Raw genomic sequence first — 23,303 nt, 5'->3', positions numbered from 1 at the left:
GGAGGAGCTGGAACTGAACTCACATCTCCGCCTCTTCTCTTTCCACTCCTCTGCCTCTCTTGCACTTAGAGCAGTGTACAACATCAACTGGCCAGGGTGATCCTGGAGATAAGAGACAGCCGAAAGGCACTGGCCCAGGCAACCTCACGCCTGCCCAGGTGGAACCGAGCCACCTAGGAGCATTGGGTCGCAGAGGCCATTCCACTGACTGACTGTTCTCACCTCCAGCCCCACAGCCTCCTCCGCCCTGACAGTTTGGGAGTCTAGTGTGGCCCTTTGCACAGTTTGAGCAACTGAACCCTTTTCCTCACAAAACCGTAATGTCATCCTAACACATAAAGCAATATGAACAGTTGAGCAAATCACAGTAGTTTCCATTATTTTATGAAGTTGCATTTGTGGCACCAAGGAGAGAATGAATGGGAACCAAGAGGGTTCTTGTGTGGGTTCCGCATTTGGAACTGGGGGTTTGAGGTGACAGCTGTGGGCTCACATGCGTCTCTGCTTCTGTTTGTCATGGTGGCCCCCAAATCCAGAATCGCCCCCCTTGCTGTGTGAGGAGGGTCCTGCCTGCGCCGCTCTGCTGAGGGGGCCAGCCCAGGTGCCTGGGCAATGCTGCCTGTGACTGCTGGCCTGCAGGGCATCTGCGGGACACTCAGGTCTCACGACAGTGGTCATCCACAGCCTCATGGACACTGAGTGGACCTGACCCCAAGGAGAATGCGTCATGCTTGATTGTGTCGATACTTAGATTATTACACAATGATTGTGTTGCTTTGCAATTAGTGTCTAAACAGTTAGAGCAGATGTACTTATAGAAATGAAGAAATGAAATCTGAATCCACGCTGACAGATTCCCCTCCCTAACCTTGCATCAAGGAAATGCAGTCCACCAGCAGCAAGTCCTTGCCGGTCCCCGGCTGGCATAGTCTCAGTGGTCAGAGTGGGACCCCTGCCCAGGCTCACTGGATTCCCCTGGGGCCCTCAGACGCCCCACCCTTCCTCATCACTGAAATCTCCACTTCCACAGTATGGGAGGTGCATGGAGCTGAGGGCCAGTGGGACGTGCTGGAGTTTTAGGCATTCTTTTTTTTTTTTTTTTTTTGAGACAGGGTCTCCATCAGTGGCCCAGCCTGGGGTACCATAGCGTGAGAAATTCCTTAACACTCTGCCGACTGCTGGCCCTTGGGGAGAGAGGCCTGGCTATGAGGCTTCTTCTCAGGACTCTGTGTGACTCTCAGGATGGAAACCCAGGCCGGGGGCTGCTCCTCTCCTCCCTCCTTCGGGCCCCTGGCCTTTGCAAGATGGCCCCGCCTACGCCCCTGTGGCCAGTGCAGAGCCATGGAGGCCTCTCCCCTTCCCTTCCCAAGAGGGGCCCCCGGCCTCGTCGTCCGCCCCGGATTCTGTGCTGCTTCCCCCTCCCCATTTCCTCTGGCCTCCCCCGTCTCCTGCACCAGGCCCTCTCCTACCCGCAGCCACGCGCTCTTCAGATTCCCATTTCTGTCCTCTGGTTAACTGGCGTTTAATTTTCTCAGCTGCTTGGCTTGATGCCAAAGAGTGTTCTTCCAAATAAAAATGGTAAAGACCTGTTTTCTCCCATGAGGATTTTATGTAAATGCAGTACAGCATGCTCGTGGGCTGGTTCTGTTATCAATTTCTAAGCTCGGCTTCCAGAGCTAGATAACTTTTTTATTGGTTATAAAAACCCTACATATTCATTGCAGAAATTATGAAAAATGCAGAACAGGATCAGGGAGAAAATAATTCGTCCCCCACTACCCAGAGAAAACTACTGTGCGCACCTAAGTTCTCCGCCCGCTAGTGTTCTCATGCAAGTGTGCATTTAGGAGTGTGTGTCTGTGTGTGTGTGTGTGTGCGCGCGCGTGCGTGTGTGGCTTTCTTTTACACGATTTTGTGACCTGATCATTTTCACTCAGCCTTCCATCAGCAGCAGTTTCCGACATAACATTAAATTCTCTTCACAGACATGATTTGAATGCCTCCATAAAGTTGCATCATGGAGGCTGGCTGAAATGTAATCACTTCATTGTTTATGAGATATTCAGCTTAACTCCATTTCTCTGCAGTGAATAACCCAGGAGGAACATGCTCAGAGCACCCCTGCTCGCAGCACGGCAGCGCAGGGCACTGGTTTGGGCATAAGTCCAGGCGTGCTGTGGCGATTAGGCGAGCTGGTTCGTGGAAAGCGCCCGCGTCTGGCCCTTAACAAATGCTCTTGTTATGATGTTTGTCTTCATTATTTCCCTAAGAGCCATTCCTGGAAACGTGACTGTGAGTCAAAGGGCACAATACTGCCAACCTGCTTTCTGGCAGGGCTGTGCAGATGCACACGCCCGAAGGGCGCCGGGCTCACTGCCTCTGCCTGGGTGCTGCAGCTTCATCTCGGATATTCTCCTGAGGATAGGAGGAGAGTTCCATGCAGCTGTAGGAAAGACAGCAGAGAGATCTGCGTACCCTCCATCCAGTCTCCCTCACTGGGAATGTCTTGCAAAATTATGGCACAGTCTTACAACGTGGGTGTTGACAGTGAGACAAGCCCCCATCTGATCCAGATTTCCCAGCCCTACTTGCTGATGTAGGTTAGATATTTGTCCCCAACCCCCCCACCCCCCGCAAATCTCATGCTGAATTGGTGTCCCCAGTGTTGGAGTGGGGCCTGCTGGGATGTGACTGGGTCGTGCGGGTGGGTTTCTCACATGGTTTAGCGCCACCCCCATGGTGCCAGCCTTGGGAGAGTGAGTGAATTCTCGAAAGATCTGGTCGTTTAGGTGTGAGGGTGCGAGGCATCTCCTCTCTCTCTCTCTCTCTCTCTCTCTCTCTCTCTCTCTCTCTCTCTCTGTCTCTTCCCCCATCCCACCAGCATGGGTGCGCGCACCTCCTTTCATCACGTGAGTAATGGTGTGTGCATGCCTGCTCCTGATCCTGTGAGTAAAGGCTCCCTGAGGCCTCCCCAGAAGGCAAGGGATGTCGGTGCCATGCCTGTACAGCCTGCAGAACCGTGAGCCAATTAGAAATTGGCTTTATAATTTACCCAGTCTCAGATATTTCTTTATGGCAACGCAAGAACAGCTTAATGCACTTGTGTTCACTTGAGCATGGGTACTGAGTTCTACACAGTGTTACTGCCTGTTAGGCTCTCACAACCGCAACCACAGTCACAATCCAGAATAGTCCATCACTGCAAGGCTCCCTCCTTTACCACATCCCCAACCTACACCCACTTTCAACACCCCACCCTAACTCTATTTCCAACACCCTGTCCTGGTGAACAGGAATCTGTTCCCTAGCTCTTCAATTCTGTCATTTCAAGAATATTAGATAAATGGGATTACACGGTATGTGACCTCTTGAGATTACATTACCTTGAGTTCCGTCCAAGTCATCGTGTGCACCTTTCCCTTGCTGAGCAGCGTGGCGTGTTGTGGGTGGGCCACAATTTCACACGCAGCCATTGCAGGCCACTCGGCTGGTCTCTAGTTCGGGGCTGTGTGTCACCTTCCCGTGATTGTCAATGTGATGATCCCTGGTTACTGGCCCTCCATGTCTCGGAGGCCAGCGCGGCTGCTTGTGGAAATCAGTACTCCTTACTTTGGTTGGGTAGGAGATTTCTGATGTCAATCTGACATTTATAATAAACACCATCATCCAGTTACAAGAGTAAACCAAACTATGAGGCAGGGTGGAGTGTAAGATGCTCGAGAGGCTGAGGTCAGTAGCCGTGTGAATACAGCAGGGTGGGCGCCAGCTGTGAGCCGGGGCGTCTGGCCTCATTAACCAGCTGCCCTTGGAGAGGAGCAAGAGCCCACTCCCCCATCCTCGGGAAAGAGGGGCTGCCCTTCTGCTGCAGGAGCTCCGCGTCGCGCTGGGTACGTGCCTGGGCTCTCATCTTCAGCCTTAGCCACTTAAAACTACTTGGGGGGAAAGATTGCAGAATAATCATAATGAAGAAAATTTCACTCCAGATTTGTTACTCCAAGTTCAAAGAAGCTCTGTAAAAATTGTTGCTAAGGCAATTGAATAAAGAATTTCACAGTCATGTAAGCGGTAGCAGCAAGACAATGAACATAATTACATGTTTTACAACAACCAACCTCAAAGCGAGACTTACCTGACATAGATATGTTTTTTAATGATTTTGAAAGGTAACACAGACATCTTCAGGGATTTGGAGAGGAAACTAACCCCATCCTGGTTTACCGGCTTTGAGGGGTCGTCTTTCTGGTGAAAAAGCTGCAGCCAGCCTCACAGAGCGGGCGCTCTGTTACGGAGGCCCGTCCCACCATCCTCATGACCTGGCCCCTGAGTGTCTCACTTCAACACTGTTCTTTTGTGATGGGGCTGGTTTTCTTTCCCCAACCTAGTGTGCTCAACTCAAACCCCAGTGACCATCCAGTTTGGGGTTTGTTTTGTTTTGTTTTGTTTTGTTTTGTTTTGTTTTGTTTTGAGATGGAGTCTTGCTCTGTCGCCCAGGCTGGAGTGCAGTGGCATGACCTTGGCTCACTGCCACCTCTGTATCCCAGGTTCAAGCAATTCTCCTGCCTCAGCCTCCTAAGGAGCTGGGACTGCAGACACATGCTACTATGCCTGGCTAATTTTTGTATTTTTAGTAGAGATGGGTTTTTGCCACACTGGCCAGGCTGGTCTTGAACTCTTAACCTTGGGTGACCCACCCTCCTCCGTCTCCGTAAGTGCTAGGATTACAGGCGTGAGCCACTGCGCACTGCCCAGTTATCTTGTTTGTCCAGGAACTGGAGAATTTCTACATAGCACCACACATGTCTATGCAAGAAACCGAACAATGTCCAGAGGTTATTGACTTTGTGCCAATCCAAACTAGAGTCTGACAAACCCAGCAAGAAATGTTCACGGCAGCTGCAAGGAAGCGTCTCAAATAGAAAGAGAACCACGGTCTGCTCTTCCCTTCCCGGTGTGGAATCGATGGAAGCAGTCCCAACACAGAGCCCTGGGGGCGTGAGGGGCTTGGCAGGGCACTGCCGGCTGCAGGTCTCTGCTCTGTTATTACCAGCCCTTCTGCCCGGCTCCTAATTGCGCTGGAGAGGGAATAATTTTCTCAGCTGTCATTGCTGGCCACATTTGGACTAAAGAGATGCTGAAATGGCAAGGGTAAATGGGGCAGAGACAGTGAAAAGCCATTTTCTATCTGGAGCCCAAATAAAACCGCTAGACAAGTGCCTCCTCCCACACTCCTGCCTGGCCCCTCTACAGCCTCAGTGCCCTTCTGCGAGCTGCCTGCCCGAGCAGGAGGCTGGGCTGGGACCAAGGACACTCCGTTCTGGGTAACCATCTTCCCACAGCTCCTTGCTCAACCACCGTAATGAAGAGAAAGGCAAGAAGCAGAAGGAAAAAGCAGGGGCTGGACATCGGAATCGGCTTTTCTAACTGAAAACGGTTTTCATGTATGTGAATGCGTGTGTGAATTTGAAGTCACGTGGAAGGAGCCATACATCCGTCAATGCATGCTCCAAAAATCAGAACTAACGGACACAGACGGCATCGGATGTGCAGCCAGCATTCTTCCAGGGCCACCCCCCGGAGAGGTGCAGCAGCCAGGACGGTCTTTGGGCAGGGACAGGCAAGCAGGACAGCAGGTACCACAGGTCGGGGTGCACAGACAGGCTGGGGGAGGCAGCCAATTCCCCTGGCAGCGGCCGGGCGGGAGCCCAGTGGGCTTGCGCTGCGGCCACTAGAAGGATCTCAATGGACCAGTCCCCTCCATACTGGAACAAGCAGGTGCCTCGGGCTTAATGTTGCTCCTTTCAGATCAAAACACACCGGTGAGCTGGGAGACCTGGAGTCCCATGGGCCCCAGAGACCCAGGTAACAAGGAGAGGGCTGCGCTGCACCGGGACGCGTTTGCCGAAGCAAGCCCAGCTTCCTCCCTACAGGCCGCGGGCGAGGCAGTGCCGATGCCAGGCCGGCTCGGTAGGCAGAGGAACCTTCCGGAATGCCCACCCGCAAGCTGCCGCTGGCATGCAGTCTGCGTCCTATTTTCCATGCAGCGCACGCATCCTCCGAGTACGATTCCACTGGAGCCCTGAGCCGCCCCCGGCTGCTCCTCCTCCCCTCCCTCCCGCAGCTCACGTGGAAATCACGCCTCCCATTCAGCGGCGGCAGCCCTCGTGGATCGCTCCTCCGGGGCTCTCGGAAACCCCTTTATCTGAGCGTTGGTTTTACAGGAAGACCATGAAGCACCCCAGGAGCTGGAGCTCCCTCCCTCTGCACCCAGCGCTCCCTCTCAGCCTGACACAAGGAGACCTGCTCATCGAGCAGCTGCCCCGGCCCGAGCTCTGATCCCTGCTCCAGCCTGGCCCCACCCTGCAGGCAGCGCATGTGGGCTCAGAAAGGGGAACATGTGGGGTCAGAAAGGGGAACTTGAGGGACCCTTCCACAACACAGCCCCCAACAAGCCTTTCAGTGGAGGGCCCAAGAGGAGACAGAACACAAAACCACTCCGATTTGATAAAATAGAGTCAAGTCCAGGAAGACGCCTCGGGGACCGGGAAACGACTCGCCGCCCCGCCCCCGCCCAGCCCCTGGCATGAGAGACCCTCTGTCCGGTCCCTTCACCCAGAGGCCCTAGGCGTGGGTTTGGCAGCCCCCTCGAGGCCGACCCCTCAAACTCCCGCCCTGTTTCTTCTAAGTGTGCCAGTCAAGATGGTTCTCACTGCAAGAAACAGACTCTGAAGCCAGTTGGAGAAGATCTGGGTTGCTGCAGAGGCCGCCGCTGGGTGTGCGGGGGAGGCTCAGTGAGATTGTTGTAAGGAGGCTGAGGCGCCTTTAGAAAAACCCCCAGGACCTGGGTGCCAGGAGCTTGGGCAGCCCTGGGCTCTCGAGGTCTGCAGCCCCTCCCCCGCCTCTCCTGTGCCTTCTCCTGGGGCTTCTCCTCCTTCTTACCTCTCAAGGTCCCAGCGTGGCCAGCCCGGCATCCAATCCGTGGGAACGTGGCTCGCTGACAGTCGCCACCAGCTCCACATCTCTCAGTAAAAGTTCCTGCAAAAAAAGTGTGATTGGGTGTGGCCAGGGGGTCTTAGGGCAGCCCCCTGCTCCAGTTGCCTTGGCCGTGGGAACAGCGCGGGATTAGCAGGAGGCAAGCCATGCACAGGACAGCTGGACGGCAGAGGCAGTGCGTGCTGCCATGGGTGCAGGGTGGCCACTGTGACCCTGGTCCCCCTCCTGGGTCCCCACTTGGAAGGGGTGACCAAGAGGGTCGTTTGTCAGAAAGGCCTCCACCCAGCCAACCTGACTGATGGGGCCATCACCTTGACCACAAGCTCGGTGGCTGGGTACAACTGACCAGCACCCCGGGGTCCCTGTGCCCTCCAGCACTGCCTGACACGGTTGGGCCACGGCCGGTAGCAGCCGTGAGCTGAGCCACGAAGCCAGTCAGACCTCCTGCCCTGGTGACACATAGGTGTTGCCCTTCTCCGGATTAACTGCTGGTCAACCCCGACAAGGAGCAGGCCTGTCTTGCTGGGAACACTGCTGGTGGCCCCTCCTCAGGCCTCCGTTCCTCCCTCCCCAAGAAACAGTGAGAACCGAGGAGCTGGGTGTTCGTTCTTCCCAGCTCCGGAAACGCTGCAGATTGTGCGCTTGAAGTCCCTGCTGAAATAACTGTGGGTGCCAGACAAAATGCGGCGAAGAGTTTTTCCAGGTACGCTTGTTAACGCAGAGACCTGCTACAGACCCGTGTGGAAGTCAGGATTTGCAACCAGCAGGGATGGTGAGATTCGCAGCAACTGTGAAATTGAACTTTGGGTCCCAGTAGTGTTTTGTATAATTCTTTTCAAACCGGTCATCTCAGTGACTGCTTCTCGCAGCCCTGAGAGACAGGTGGAGTTGATGCCATCAACCCTTTTACAGAATGGTAAACTGAGGCTCCCACTGGTTATGTGCTTGCCCACAGGGTTGAAGGAGATGCCATGGACAAAAGGAATAACCGGGCCGGGCGCGGTGGCTCAGCCTGCAATCCCAGCACTTTGGGAGGCCGAGGCGGGCGGATCACCAGGTCAAGAGATCAAGACCATCCTGGCCAACATGGAGAAATCCCGTCTCTACTAAAAATGCAAAAATTAGCTAGGTGTGGTGGCACACGCCTCTAGCCCCAGCTGTTTAAGAGGCTGGGGCAGGAGAATTGCTTGAACTTGGGAGGTAGAGGTTGCAGTGAGCCAAGATGGCACCACTGCACTCCAGCCTGGGCGGTAGAGCAAGAGTGAATGTCAAAAAAAAAAAAAAAAAAAAAAAAGAAGCAACTGGTTAACCACAGGGCTTCCTGTTCTCAAATCCACAGCTCCTTCTGTTACAGAGTGTGTCTAGAACAGGCGTCCCCAAACTTTTTACACAGGGGGCCAGTTCCCTGTCCCTCAGACCATTGGAGGTCCGCCACATACTGTGCTCCTCTCGCTGACCACCAATGAAAGAGGTGCCCCTTCCTGAAGTGCGGCGGGGGACCGGATAAATGGCCTCAGGGGGCCGCATGTGGCCCGTGGGCCATAGTTTGGGGACGCCTGGTCTAGAAGGAGGCGCGTTTGGATATAGACATTAAAGAGCCTGGGAGTCAGTGTATGTTGTGGTCAAGCGTGTGTGGTCCCAGGTGCAGTCCTGATGTGCACGTCTGGCTGGGTGCATGGGAGCCGCAGGCACCTCTGTGTGCCTCAGTTTCCATGTGTAAACATCTGAGATGAGCACTTGCGTGTGGTTGCCACCTGGTCAGCGTCAGCCTTCTCTAATGCAGGCAGCATGAGGACTCCCAGACAGTGACTCTCCTATGACGTTCCCAGGTCGCCGCTGAGTATGAAGAGGCATCAGTTTCCGGCGCGGGAGTCGCTCTCTGTGTCATCATGCGTTTCTCTCGTCTTGCTTTAATATCACAGCACTGCCAATCAAACCACATTCGAAAGGGTTTGCAGAGACTTGCCGTGCGCACTCATGAACTCCAGCCCTGATGTGTCTGCAAGCCGGAAGCCAACCTAAAACCTTCCTTTGTCCCTTAATCCTGCTGCCTCTGCATCTCATTTTCAAATTTCATTTTATCAACTTTGTTTGTGCTATTTGCTTCTGGATAAAGGATTTGCGAAATTATTCGGCATGTGGACAGAAAGCCCTACGGCCTCCTGACAAGGCAGCCAGGAAGTCCTCCCGTGGTCTGAAGAGGCAGCCGGGCTGGCCTCCCACAGTCAGGAGCAGCATCAGGCTGGTGCGTCTCCTGACACCAGCCAAGAACACGGCGGTCCCAGCCCACATCCCTCGGGCTCACACATCGCCTCGTGCCCAGACTCTCGTCCGCTTTGGCGCCGCTAGAGGCTAATTCACAACAACAAAAGCCAAAGTCATGACTCTTGTCCAGATCTCAAATGACCGTGTGACCCATTTCTACTGAACGGATGAACTGAATGGGAACTGGCAAGAAGGTACCACCAGTTCAAAAGAGAAATCCAGGAACCCTGCGGGGATAAGGAGTGGAGCACTGTTGAAATGGACTTCCAAACCCATTCTCCACTGGAGACAGCCCGTGTCAACTTTTATGCTTGTGCCAGGAGTCACATTTCCTGACAGCCTCGCCACCTTTTGTCCAACGTAATCGCAAAGGGAGATTATTCTGGATGGCAGAATAAGGATGCCCCCCCCCACCCCCCGTGTGGCTTGCCTGCTTGGTTGCATAGGGTTGACGAGAGTGCCACCATGCCATATGGGTGCTTTTCCGTTTGTTTTGCTGGAAGACCTCATAGTTACACCTTAAACGCCTCTGTTATTTGCTATCCTGAGGCTAGGAAGCCAAGCACAAAAAACTCCTTCAGATTTCACCTGCAGGACTTACACATTTGGTGAACCCCTCCCTTCGCAAGGCCACCATGATATTCCAAAACCCTGGCCTGTCAGAGTACAGCCTTTTTTTCCCATCTTCGAGGCTACAGCCCTGAGAGTCCGTCCACTCCCCCGGGAGACTTTGTGAGCGTGCACACTGCACAGTCACCGTCGGCCCCTTGCAAGCAGTCACAGCCCAGCAAACGAGCCTCGTTCTCATGCAGGTCTCTGAGACCCAGCCTTGGTTGCATAAACCTTCCCCAATTATATCCTGGCAGGAAGGAGGACAGATCCTTACAGAACCTTTGGAGGTAACTATTTTGCCACAAAATGTAAAGCCTTCATAAAAGTGAATTTGGGGGGAGGGAGAGCAGACAGTAAAAATCAGAATATCGTTTAAAAATTATTCATTTCACTTACGCCTGTAATTCTAGCACTTTGGGAGGCCAAGGCAGGAGGATCATTTAGGGTCAGGAGTCTGAAACCAGCCTGGCCAACATGGTGAAAACCCATCTCAACTAAAAATACAAAAAAACTAGCTGGGCATGGTGGCGGATGCCTGTAATCCCATCTACTTGGGAGGTTGAGGCAGGAGAATTGTTTGAACCCCTGAGGTAGAGGTTGCAGTGAGCCGAGATCACACCACTGCACTCCAACCTGAGCGACAGATTGAGTCTGTCTCAAAACGAGAAAAAAAATTATTCATTTCAGTTTGCAAAAAATCTGGGTCATTAAAGGTTGCTGATGGCTTAAGAAGACAGGGAAAGGGCTTCCTTACAGAGCCAGAAGGTCCAGCAGTACAAACACAGGCACGATGCCAGAGAGTAGTGCTCCTCACTCATTCCACTCGGTCCTCCGGAACGGATTCTCCACTGAGTCCTGGGTTGCAGCCTCATGAAGCCGGCTGTTTCTCTTGATAGAAACACAAAGAGCTAGAAAGAGCTCTGCTGGGCAGCCCACTGGCAGGATCTGAATAGCATTTGAGCAAAGCCGTCAGAAGCTGTCCCCAGGAGTCTGCGCTTGGGGGTCAGTCACTGGAGGTGCCAGCGGTCCTTTTCGTGGGGCTCAGAGCGTCTGCGTGGAATCGAAGCTGCGGCCTCCAGCCTGGTGCAGAACCTTTGGGGAGCACTGGCGTCAAAGCGTCTGTAGATGACAGCCACCCCTTTTTTGGCCCATTTTACAGCAGAGGAAATTTACGTTCAAAGAAGTTGAGCTGAGGGTCCCAGGAGTGAGAGGCAGTCAGGGATCCCCTGGGACCGCCTGGCCTCACGCTCCTGAGGCGGGGAAGCCCCAGGCCTGTGAGCCGGTGCCCTTGGCAAAGCCACTTGCCTTCTGAGTAAAGTCAGATGAGCCTCCCCAGTCCCAACAGACCTCGATTCCGTGCTTACTGCCCACCTCCAGCCTTGTGAGGTCTTGCTGGTGGGTGCAGCCCCTTCAAGCCTGCCCAAAAAGCCAGGATTTGAGTTGGTCTTGCCAAATGTGTCTTGAGAGAATTTAACTCCAAGATCATCCCCTGTGGATGCCGAGGGGCTGGGACAGTTTGTGGTGCGCTTCATGCCCACAAGGAAAAGCGCCCAGTGGGGCGGGGTCGGGGGAGGACTTTAGAAAGGGGCCATTTGCTGTGGCCACCCAGGTTGGAGCACAGGGCCCCCCGCCTCCTCCGGGACCTCCCCTCTCATCTGAGGGAGACACCCTAGAAACACATCTTTGAGCAGTGGCTTCTAATCCAAGAAACCCTTTAGAAATTATGCGCAGATTCTCGGGGCCCAACCCAGACCCACTGCATGGGAATCCCTGGGCTGGGCCAGATGCACACTTTGAAGGACGACAGCCTCCTTAGCAGGCCCCTTGCAAAGCGCCTCCGGCTTCTCCAGAAGCTCCAGATCCAGAATGTTCCAAGAAAGAGCCCTTCTTGCCTTCCTCCTCTTCCGCCCCTCCCCTCTGCAGACTGAGGTCTGACCCCCAAGTAAGCCTGCCACACCAGGCGGAAGCGGGTTACGCACGGGTCCATGTGGGAACCACTTTCTGTCCCGTCTTGGTGGGAAAATGGCCAGGAACCCAGCCCGGGCCCTGCCGCGCCACAACTCCACGGTCATAACCCAGGGCATAACCCGTGGCATGGACTGTGACTGGGGCTGAGGATGGTGCCGTGGTAGAAGCGAGAGCCTGGCACCCAGCCAAGTGCAGGACTCCTCGGCCGTGGGGTTGGGAGAAGCAGCCTCTGCACTCGAGCCTGAGCACCAGGACACGGGAGGAGAAGCACATCCCGGAGGAGGGGGTTCGGCGGGGAGCGGGCAGTTGTGCGAAGGAAGACTTGCAGGGAACGGCGAGGCCAGAGCTGGGACGCAGGAGGGGCTCCCGTGCCCTTGCAGGCGTGGCCAGGGCCAGCTGTGTAGGCAGCCGGTGATACAGCAGATGTCGTAGACGATGCCCACAATGCCACAGCCACCCTGACCCACCATCACACTGGGGCAGGTGCCAGCAGGGGTAACAGGCAAGGCAAGGTCCTGTTTACTGCCTTATTGCCAATTCAGCAGCCCACAGGAAATGGTGTTAGTCACAGAAAAAAAAAAAATCTGTTTTCTATATTTCACTGTTTCCAAGTAAAGAAAAAAGAAAACTAATCTTAGCTTTAAAAAAAAAAAAAATTGGTGCGCTGGGCACCAAAAAATAACTGTCTCCCTAGCCTGCGTTTTCCCCATACCAGGGGACTGTGCTGGAAAGGAAAGCTGCGTTGGCAGCCCCCAGCCGGGGAAGCTGTCCGGGGAGGCATCCACGCGAGGAAGGTGGGGCCTCGGCGGGTCTGTTCTGCCTCTGTCCAGCCCTGGAGAAGCCCCACCCTCGTCACACCGAATGCCCTCCCTGAGAGCTGAGACTCATGGCCCAAAGCCCCAGACAAAAGATGCAGATACCAACCTGGCGTTCCCACCGCTGCCTGGGTGGCACTCGGGCGTGAGTGCTCCCATCCCATGCGTAGGTCGTGTTTCTCTGCGGGCACCAGTTCCACTGTGGGCTCCTGGGATCCTCAGGGGCTCTCTTGTCATGTGATTTACTTCTTTGACTTCGTCATTCGGCCTCAGTCTCTCAGTCCCCAAATGCTGAAAGGCAGTCTTTTTTTTTTTTTTTTAAGTCAATGAACTTGAAATTTATTTACAAAATGGCTCCCATGGGATACTTGAAGGCCCGGTGCCGAGCGACAGTGTTGACCACAAGTGGTCAGTCCTGCCTGGCCCCTTCCAAGGGATGGGCCTTCCCTTAACCACGTCCCTGACAGGCATGTGGCCAAGGGGTAGGAGCGGTCGCTGTATTTTTCACAACTCTTTCCACTGAACAAAACAATGACATTTGCACCACCCATAGACATCAACCAGATGAAAAGATGTGCCTGTCACGTTGCAATGCCGAGGGTTACGATTTTCTTTGCAAAACGAACCTTCCGGTTGGAGCCAAGCACGTGGCGTCTGACGCCTCCTGGGAGACCCGCGCCCCCGCTGCCCCTCACCGCCGCTTCTGTTTTGCAGGTGATCTTCAGCAAGTACTGCAACTCCAGCGACATCATGGACCTGTTCTGCATCGCCACCGGCCTGCCTCGGTGAGTGTGCACTGCGGGTTCTGCCCGGAGACGCCGCGCGGCCTCCTCGCCTTCCGGGATGCCGGGCGGGGATGGAAGGAGGCGCAGGAGGGCCCGAGGGACCCGCCTTCTACACGGGGCTCTTTCAGATCAATGCTCAGGATCCCAAGGGTGCTCAGCCGCCATCCAGGCTTGCTTCTCTATCTGAGCAGGTGATGGCTTTGTCCACGCCGAGGAAACCGTGGGGCTGAATAGAACAGGATGGCCCTCTTAAAAGTGCGGGTTTTTCGGCTGAGCACCATGGCTCATGCCTATAATCCCAGCACTTTGGGAAGCTGAGGCGGGTGGATCACCAGAGGTCAGGAGTTAAAGACCATCTGGTGAAACCTTGTCTGGGCACGGTGCCTCACGCCTGTAATCCCAGCACTTTGGGAGGGTGAGGTGGGCATATCATGAGATCAGGAGATCAAGATGTTCCTGGCTAACAGGGTGACACCCTGTCTCTACTAAAAATACAAAAAATTAGCCAGGCGTGATGGCACGTGCATGTAATCGCAGCTACTTGAAAGGCTGAGGCAGGAGAATCGCTTGAACCCAGGAGGCAGAGGTTGCAATGAACCAAGATCGTGCCAGGGCACTCCAGCCTGGGTGACAGAGTGAGACTCCTTCTGCCAGGTGTGGTGGCTCACCCTGTAATCTCAGCACTTTGGGAGGCCGAGGCAGGCAGATCACTTGAGGTCAGGAGTTCAAGACCAGCCTGGCCAACATGGTGAAACCCTGTCCTAAAAAAAAAAAAAAAAAAAAAAAAGTAAAAGATGAAAAATAAATAAATAAATAAAATAATAATAACACAAAAATTATCCTGGTGTGGTCATGGGCGCTTGTAATCCCTGCTACTTGGGAAGCTGAGACAGGAGAATGGTTTGAACCCTGGAGGCAGAGGTTTCAGTGAGCCAAGATTGCGCCATTGCACTCTAGCCTAGGTGACAGAGCAAGACTCTGCCTCAAAAGAAAGAAAGAAAGAAAGAAAGAAAAGCAAAAGTATGTTTTTCCCCCCTCTCACTTCTTCATTCATTTTTGGAGAAAGCAGGGGGGTTGTGTGTGGGTTTGGTCCCCAGCCCCATATCACACCATAGGTCCGTTTCCTACCCAGGGGGCTTGACCCAGATCAACACTGGCCGAAAGGCCAACTTTAGAAATGGATTAAAAAGACCAGTGACCTGCCTTACCACCCTCAGATTCCCCCAGGAGCTAATGTCCTAAATCAACAGTGTGTTCGAGCAAGTGAATTTTCTAATTATCAGCACGCAAGCCTTCTAATTATAAAGGGTGAGCAGGAGCAGCTTTGGCTCAAGGATTAACTTTAAACTTGAATGCTGGGCATGTTCCAAGATAGAAGTAGAGACGGGCAATTGAAGTTTTCACAATTGAGGGTGAGAAGAGGGTGACCCAGGAGATGAAATGCCATGTCTGAAAGTGCACCAAGTGGCAATTTGTAGCAGCAAAAATAGTCCATGGTGTCTGGGGCATCTTTGGGCAGCATCTGTGAAGCTCTGTGCCTATATATATATATATATATATATATATATATATGCACACACACACACACACACACACACACACACACGTGATTCTGTATAGTGGCCTTGGGATTGGAGTGTCACCTCCATTGCACATATTTTAACAATTCACAACTGAAGATCAGAGAGTAACTTGGTCGAGGTAACACAGCTTGCAAGAGGCCCCAAAGATGTGAGGTTGGAAGAAGACTCATCCTACCCATTTAAAACTGTTTTGTAGGAGAGAGTTTTGCAGTTCAGATGGACTCCAGGGTACTGGAAGTAGAAAGACAAACTATGAATTCGTCATCTGCTGATATAAATGTTAGTTCCTATTTTACCACAGTTTTTTTTTTAAAGAATTTCCCAACTCAATAAAGTAGACTTGCTCCAGTTCCCATTTTAAAGTATTTCAGCATCTACACGCACTTAGGATTACACACAGCTGTTTAATTTCATTTACAAACGGAGTCGCAACGCCCTGGGGACGGCCTCCCACCCGTTCCACCCCACCACACCTTGGCCAGGCTGGTCTCGGGACTGTCCTGGTTGTCTCAGGGCTCTGGCCCTGTGTGCACATCAAGTGCACGTGGGACGAGCATGCTACGGGCGGAAACACAGGCTTGGGTGTGTTTTCCAGGAACACGACCATCTCCCTGCTGACCACTGACGACGCCATGGTCTCCATCGACCCCACCATGCCCGCGAATTCCGAACGGTAAGGGGCTCCAGCCGTGCTCCTCTGGGTGTGTCTGGCACTTCTTTCCATGACACGGACGCTTTCTGTGGTTTTGTAAATGTGCTGCTGCAGAAAGGTGTGAATTGACAGCAGAGATGGAGGGCGAGGGGAGGAGCGTGTGAAGGAGGCTGAGGCTGGACTCGTTGTGTTCTCCTGCAGAAGAGCTGGGCGTGTTCCAAGATAACAGTTGCAGCCATGGCTCTGCACCTGCTTCTCAACAGGAGGAGGCATTGCACAGAGGGGAAACTGAGGCACGGGAGGGTGCGCCGAGAGCTGCAGAGCCGGGCCCCAGGACCACCATGTTAGCCCCTGGAAGGGCCGCAGCAGGTTCCCAGCAGAGCTCCTGAGGACCCTTCCCGTGTACCCACTTGGGGCCAGTCTCTGCATTCATGAAGTGACGCCTGCCGGAGATTCTCTGCACAGAGGGGCGGGGATGAGGGAGGCCCAGGATATCAGGAGGAGAGGCCAGTGAACGCCTCTGTGAATGTCTGTGAACCAGGTCAAGCTGGTGGTGTATGGCCCAGGAAAGACCCAGATCAGGAACCCTCAGGTCAGTGACCTGCCCCTGCGCCAGGCGACTGGGGAGTCCCCAGCAGCCTCCTCTGCTCTTTGTGGTTGGGCAAGGTGTAACTTAGATTTCTTCATGAGGCAAGGGAGCTAGTGAGCCGGGGGAGGGGGTGTGACCTCAGGACCCCTCTCTGATGTCCTCTGTTCCTCCCAGATTGGGGCTCACTGAGCCTCCACGGGACTCGGTAGATGCAATGGGACACTTGTCAATCTGGTCATCAGGGTGTCCTGCCTGGCTGACCCATGGCCAACTCTGAGCCCACAGGAGAAAGCATATGTCAGGTAGACCCTTGTGTCAGCCAGGTCCCAGTGCACATGGCCAGCACCGTCCCCCTCAGCAAGGTCACAGTGGACATGGCCAGCACTGTCCCCCTCATCGAGGCTCCAGTTGACATGGCCAGAGCTATCCTGGTCAGCCATCCTTCCTGTCACTTTGAGGTCTCAGCCAGGTTCTTCCCATCTGGCTGTGCCCATCAATCTCCCCTCCTGCCCTAGTCAGGATGCCCATCTCCTGCCCCACACCCTCTGGCTCTGACTCTTGGCTTCCAGACTCCCTGGAAGGTGCAACGCTAATTGGCTCCCCGGAGACTCCAGTGAGCATCGTATCCGCCTCAGCACCAGCTCCAGCCCTGGGGGTCTCACTCACAAGGGAAGTGACTGGGTGACCCATCCTCCTGACACCCACAAGACTAAAATGATCTCTCTGAGGGGATTTCACAGAAACCAGTACCTTGTCCGTGCCAGCTGGGGCTCTGAGAGAAACTGCTTTGTTTTTGTGAACTCAGTTGAAACAGCATGCAGAGACATTTAAACTGGGCGGGAAATAGGGGAAGCCTACATTGACCTCCTAATTCTCCAGCCCCGGGTGTCTTATTAACGACAGAAAGTACCACATACACCAGACAAAAGCCCTCCTGAGCCCCAAAAGCCCAAATGTCTGGAAGCTCTCTGCTAAGATGCCAGCCTGCATGCCTTTCTGATAGAGGCAGAGACACACGAGGTGCCGCGGTGTGGACACGGACAGCGGAGCAGTGCAGATGGGGTTGGAGAGGGAGCCGATGAGGAAAGAGCTAGAGATGGTTGCACAGGTGTGGGTCTACCAGGTGTGGGTGACACAGACACGGATCGAGACACCAACGGGAATGTGCTCTAGATAATGTGGCTCTGGATGTAGAAAAAGCTGCGGAGACCCCAGCTGTGATTGTGGGTGTGGATATAGGCACAGACGTGGTGGGAGGAGAGAACAGACTCTCCCTCTCATTACAAACTGATCGTGGCTCAGGGCGGCACATGCTGAGATGTGGCTGTATTTGTCCCCCGGGCTGTTGCCTGCGTCCTCCTGCACCCCCGTCTCCTCTGCACCTTCTTCCATTCCCTCTGCCACCCCTAGGTCCAGGCCTTACTGAGCTCTGACCTCCCTGCCTCCAGCCCGCCTCTCCCACACGGCTGCCAGGTTCAACCTGGTAGGACACCTTCTTCTCCATGGTGGCCTGGGCCCTGCCAACCTCTGCCCCACCAACTCCTCCAGTTTACCCCCTGTCCCCCCGCCCAGCCCACAGGATCCTGCTTTTCAATTCTGCCAGTTCAAGAATATTAGATAAATGAGATTACACGGTATGTAACGTCTTGAGATTGGCTTTTTTTAAACTGGCATCATTACTTTGAGTTCCGTCACCATCCAAAGTCACCAGCCCCTTCACTCTCAACATCAAAAGTCACCCTGTCCCATCACCATCCAAAGTCACCAACCCCATCACTATGACTATCCAAAGTCACCAGCCCCATCACTGTAATTCACTGCCCCAGTTTCCACACAGGTGCCTGAACTCCAGCAGAGAATGCCCAAGAGAGAGACGCGCCCGTGCACTTGGGCTTTCAGGCATCCTCAGCACACACATCTGTGCTTATTCCAACCACTCCCTGTGAACTAGTTCAGCTAAAGAGTGGCTTTCCACCCTGGCTGCAGATTGTAACCACCCAGAAATCTTTTAAAAGGTACCGCTTGATGCCCAGACACCTCCAATTAAGTCCAGATTTTTACGAGATATCTTTTTTGAGACGGGGTCTCGCTCTGGCAGCGAGGCCAGAGTACAGTGGCGTGATCTCAGCTCACTGCAGCCTTCACCTCCCAGGTTCAAGCGATTCTCTGGCCTTAGCCTTCTGAGTAGCTGGGATTACAGGCATGCACCACCATGCCCGGCTAGTTTTTTATTTCTAGTAGAGACGGGGTTTTACCATGTTGGTCAGGCTGGTCTTGAACTCCTGACCTCAGGATCCACCTGCCTCAGCCTCCCAAAGTTCTGGGATTGCAGGCGTGAGCCACCGCGCACGAGACTTTTTAAAAAGCTCTGCAAGTGATTCCAGCATGCAGCCCGGGGATGAACCGCTGACGTGAGGCCTGGAAAACCGAAGAAACCACTCTTGACCCAGCCCTCTGGTGACCAGAAACCCGTGTCTACGAGACCCAGGGCCTCCCCGCACTGAAACCGCGGGGTAACTCTTTGCTTCTTCCTGGCAGACGGCAGCCCTCTCCCTCTAGCTCAGAAGCCATGTCAGCGGCTGCTTGCTTGCTTGCTTGCTTGCTTGGGTCGTGTCTCTCTCTAACTCCCTCTGCTTCTGCAGACACCTGCAGTGCCTTGCTGTGGACTTGGTCCCCTCATTGTCCCCCAGCCTCAGGCCCAGGAACCGTATCTTTGGAGGGGGCTTCCCTGCAGGTGGCTGGTTGCATCTAGCATGCTTGGATGCTTCCCAGTTTCACAGCCACAGGGAGGGGGTTTCATGAAATCTCCAAATTCCAAGGGCTCTTGAGAGACCGCCTCCATCCTGATCAGAAGGGGTGATCCCAGAGCTTAAAACTCTTAACTCCTTCTCAGCTTCTCATTCCAAACCAAACAGAGTGTGCCATTGAATTAGTCTTTCAAAACACTTCTTGCCTTAATGCCATCCTTTAGATTTTGGCAGCTGGCCCCGGTGCGGACCACGTGCCACGGGTGGGCCTCCCGTTACCCCTCACAGTTACCTCCCCCTTGAGTCCTGCTACCGTCTAGAATCGTAGGCTCCAAACCCTCTTTCCTCCCTTCGCTCCCGGCATGGAGCCCTCCAGTGGCCTCTTAGCCACAGGACACTGTCCAGGCCCCCGTGTTGGGATGTCTGCCCTAACCCACCGTCATGTACTCACCTCCAATCTGCTGAGCTGCATGAGTGCCCACCCCAGCCCAGCGGGACACTCCCCTTCTGCAAACCTCCAAGCACCTTCCCCCTCTGCACACTGCCTGGCTTCCCAGCCTCCCCCAAATCCGAAGGCTCCTCCCGTGGCTGGGGGTCTGCTGACGGCTGCCTAGCCCTTCCCGTGCTCCTGGACGTTTGGTGCAATCTGGAGGACGCTGAAGCCGGCATCTGAAATAACCTGGAACACGTGTACCTCATGGAACAATAGGCTGATTGGCTTCCACTCGCTTCTGGAGCTGGCAGGAAAGATAATTGATGACTAAACAAGCTAAGGATCAACAAATATAAATAGCCATGGCCCAACTGAGATCAAACAAGGCTCCAGCATTCCTCCTTGGAGCGACCCTGAGCCGTCTGGAGTCACTTGCCTTTCCAATTCCGGAGAGGCTGACGTCCGGCTAACATGGGCATTGCTTCGTGACAACCCTGCCCCTTCCATTGCCCAGTCACTGCTGCTTCAAGATGCAGTGGAAGAATGTCAGACACCTCAGTCACGTGAGTGAGGGTGGGGCGCATGGCAAGACACATACAGAGGGAAGAGGGCCAAAGACGGCGGCGGCGTGTGACACACACCATCGCCCCTTTTGTCTCCGGTTTCTGCCAAGTTGTGCCGCGGGCGGCTCTCCTCCAGATGAGCCCTGTGCTCGCAAGACCAGTGTTGTCGGCCACTCCGGCTTAGAGAAAAGCTTTCCACATTCCAGAGCGGCTCCAGGCCCCTCCTCCTCCTCTTAAATGTTTGTAAAAGAGGTCTTAGAGCCCAGGCAGGTGGACCTTAGCAAAAGACAAATACAGTAGAAACCCAAGGCAAGCTTATCCCTTCCAAAGAGGGAGCGCTTCCTGTGTTGATTGGCTGTTGAAGAACATGATGAAGATTCAGCCAAGAGGTGACTCATCCGTGGGACCATCATAACCGGTCCTGAGGAACCACAGCGCTCAGCATCTGGGAGCCGGAGTGATCTTGAGTGGCCAAGAGAGCTGGGAAGGCTTCTGCAGCCTCCTGGAGCGTCACAGAGGCTCCCTGTCCATCCACCTTTCCCTCTGTTGCTGATGTGATGGTTCCCACCCTCAGCTCACCAGACTCCACGGAGAGGTCGGCCTCTGAATACACTGAATGGGCTTGAAGGGGGCTGGGCTCCATTTGGGTGGATGAGCAGGCCCAGCGCCCCTGTACGATGGGAGGGTGTCTTGGTAAGCCTGTCTTTGTGTCAGTTCCCCAGGGCATCTCCCTCACTCTCCTGCATAGAAGTTGCTGGACACCCTTTTGGGCTCTGTCCCCGCTGGCACAGTGCGGAATCTATGCTGTTCTCCCTCCAGCCCTCACCCCTCCTCCTGGAGCCCTTCTCTGCTCCTGGTCACTTACCCGCCCCCCACCTCCAGCACCGATTTTCTAGGGACAAGGGGCAGGGGAAGAAGGAGAAGAAAGAGTCCTTGCTGCCCCTCAGAGGAGGCGCAGAAGAAGAAAGACTGGGAGGAGTGGGGAGCCAGGGATGGGAGGAGGGACGGAACAGCCCCGTCCTGCTGCCCACACGTGGTCCTGGCTTCCTCTCCACCCACTGCCCCATCTCAAGCGCTGCTCATGGCAGGGGCCAGAGAGACACTGAGAAGAGGAAGGAAGGAGGATCCAGGAGGAGGCCGGCACCCCCGGCTTCTCTGCTGTCCGCCCTCTCCTCTGTCCTCCTGGCCCAGACCCTTCCTAGGCAGCCCTGGCACGGTCCTCACTGGCCACACTGAGGCCGTCAGCAAAGCACCTGCCTCTCTACGCCTTGGACTCTGGGTCTATAAGGCATTGAGGCTGAGGTTCCTGGAAGAGCCGGGCACCATGGACTGGCCCAGCTGAGCACAGGCGTCGGGGGCTGGAGGGGCCCCAGTCCTGGTGCCCACCCCGTGCCCTCTCCACCTGGGAGCTTGGAGGACTCTGCCCTGTTCTTAGGGCCACGCTTCAAGCCCAGCAATTCTTATGACTGAGTCTCTGGGGAGAAATGAGCCCTCCAGTGTCAAATGAACCACCACTGAAAGGCCTTTCCAGGCAGGGCCTCTCGTGAGCCCAGCCAGTGGCATGGTGGGAGATGAGAGGGTGTCAGCTCACGTGTTGACATTCTGTGTGAACGGGGTCATTTGCAGGGCGAGGTCCCTCTGATCCCCAACACTGAGGCTCAGCTGGCAAGTCCACAGTGCCCAGCTCTCAGGAACCTCAGCCTCACCGCCCTACAGACAGAGCCCAAAGTTCAGGGAGGTCAGTGCCACACAGGTTTTATTTTTAAAATAAAAAGTGTTTATTTTAAACATTTTATTGGTGTTTAAAATTGTAAAGATTTTCCATGTTGCCTGTAACCAACAAAGCACACATATTGCCCCCAGTTAATCACCGTTAACAGCTTGGCGTGTGCACCCTCCGTATTTACTGTGCTCCGTATTCATTTCTTCCAGAAATGAGCTCGTTCTCTATGTATCACTCCGTGGCCCGTTTTCACATAGTGAGGAGTCCTGGGCACCCCACCAGGTCAATACCTGCACACTTGTCTTCATCTTCTCAACAACTGCCTGACACCCCAGTGTCTCAGTCTGTCTGAACTTAAACAGCTAGACATTGACGCCTCACAGTCTGGAGGCTGAAGTTCAAGATAAGGGTGTGGGCAGATTCTGTTCCTGGGGAGGCCTCTCTTCCTGGCTTGCAGACTGCTGCCTTCTGGCTGTGCCCTCATGCGGCAGAGCAAGCGACAGCTCTGGTGCCTTCACCCCTTGTAAGGGCACCAATCCCATCATGTGGGCCCCACCCTCATGAACTCCTTCAAACCCAATCACCTCCCAAGGCCCCACCTCCCAATTTTATCCAACCGGGGATGAGGGCTTCATTATTTGAATCTGGGGTTGGGGGGGTGCCTCAACATTCAGACCCTAGCACCATGGGACCACTAATGTGTCATCCTGCCTGTGGAGAGATGCCGAGACTAAACCATGCTCTTTCAAGCCATCAGCCACCCAACCACAGTGGGCACTCAGGAAAACTGGGTAGAATGAATGAATGAATGAACCCATTGACATGAACACATGACATCTGACTGTCTCCCTGTGTGCTCATGTTTCATTCTGATACATTTCTCGGTAAATTCATCTGCTGAGACACAAGATTTTAACCCGGGTTGCTAGACTGCTTTCCCCAAGATGTGGCTACCCACACCGCCAGCAGCATCTGTGACGTCTGCCGCCCTGGGGCCTCGCAGCACTTCTCTTAAAGGTTTCCAAATGTTGCTGAACTGCTGGGTAAAGGAATAGCGTCTCTCTGGGGTTAGCCTCCCATGTGTGGACTTGTTATTACCCCTCCTGGCCACTGCCTGTTTCTAGTCTATGCCCGTTGCATCGGCTGCACTGTCTGTTCCTGCCCCCTGGCCAGAGGCCGTTATGTGTCAACGACAGAAACGTTTCGTCTGTCATATGCACAGTATTCTCTCCCTGTCCACTCTGGGCCTCGTGACTATGGGGGTGACATCATGGAGATTCCAGTGCATTTTGGACTTTGTCACCATCCTCTCTTGTTCATTTGGGGATACGGTCGCCACGAGCTCAACAGAGCAGAAGAGAGGAAGGGAGCCCACCTGTGTCCGCCAGGTGCTGGGATGGGTCCAGGCAGTTCTCCCAGTCTGCCCTTTCCAGCTCCATTCGCCATCTGTGACTGGCGATAGTACCCGCGACAAAATGTGTTTAATTGACCAAACATAAACATAGAGGAAGTTGATCGTTTAAATGATATACTTAGAATTCATCTGAGTGAGGAAGCTGAGAACAGTCAAAGAAACTA

General features: G+C 54.2%; 1 protein-coding gene and 1 long non-coding RNA gene across 3 annotated transcripts in view; one reads left to right on the top strand and one right to left on the bottom strand.

The window, feature by feature from the left end:
• PDE9A (phosphodiesterase 9A) overlaps positions 1-23,303 on the top strand; it is a 114,348-nt gene that overhangs the window by 18,969 nt on the left and 72,076 nt on the right. For both annotated transcript variants that reach the window (XM_039480409.2, XM_039480410.2), the window contains exons 2-3: positions 13,365-13,435; positions 15,614-15,691. In XM_039480409.2, the coding sequence (XP_039336343.1) occupies positions 13,365-13,435; positions 15,614-15,691 (149 nt within the window). The remainder of the gene's footprint in view (positions 1-13,364; positions 13,436-15,613; positions 15,692-23,303) is intronic.
• Positions 1,471-13,052, bottom strand: LOC141581977 (uncharacterized). Its single transcript, XR_012514810.1, has 3 exons — positions 12,760-13,052; positions 6,937-7,032; positions 1,471-3,932 (listed from the first exon to the last, which is right to left on the bottom strand). It is a non-coding gene; the product is annotated as an uncharacterized LOC141581977 (long non-coding RNA).

Source organism: Saimiri boliviensis, chromosome 18 (assembly GCF_048565385.1).
Source record: "Saimiri boliviensis isolate mSaiBol1 chromosome 18, mSaiBol1.pri, whole genome shotgun sequence".
Classification (NCBI taxonomy): Eukaryota; Metazoa; Chordata; class Mammalia; order Primates; family Cebidae; genus Saimiri; species Saimiri boliviensis.
This window is presented reverse-complemented; position numbering and strand designations above follow the sequence as displayed.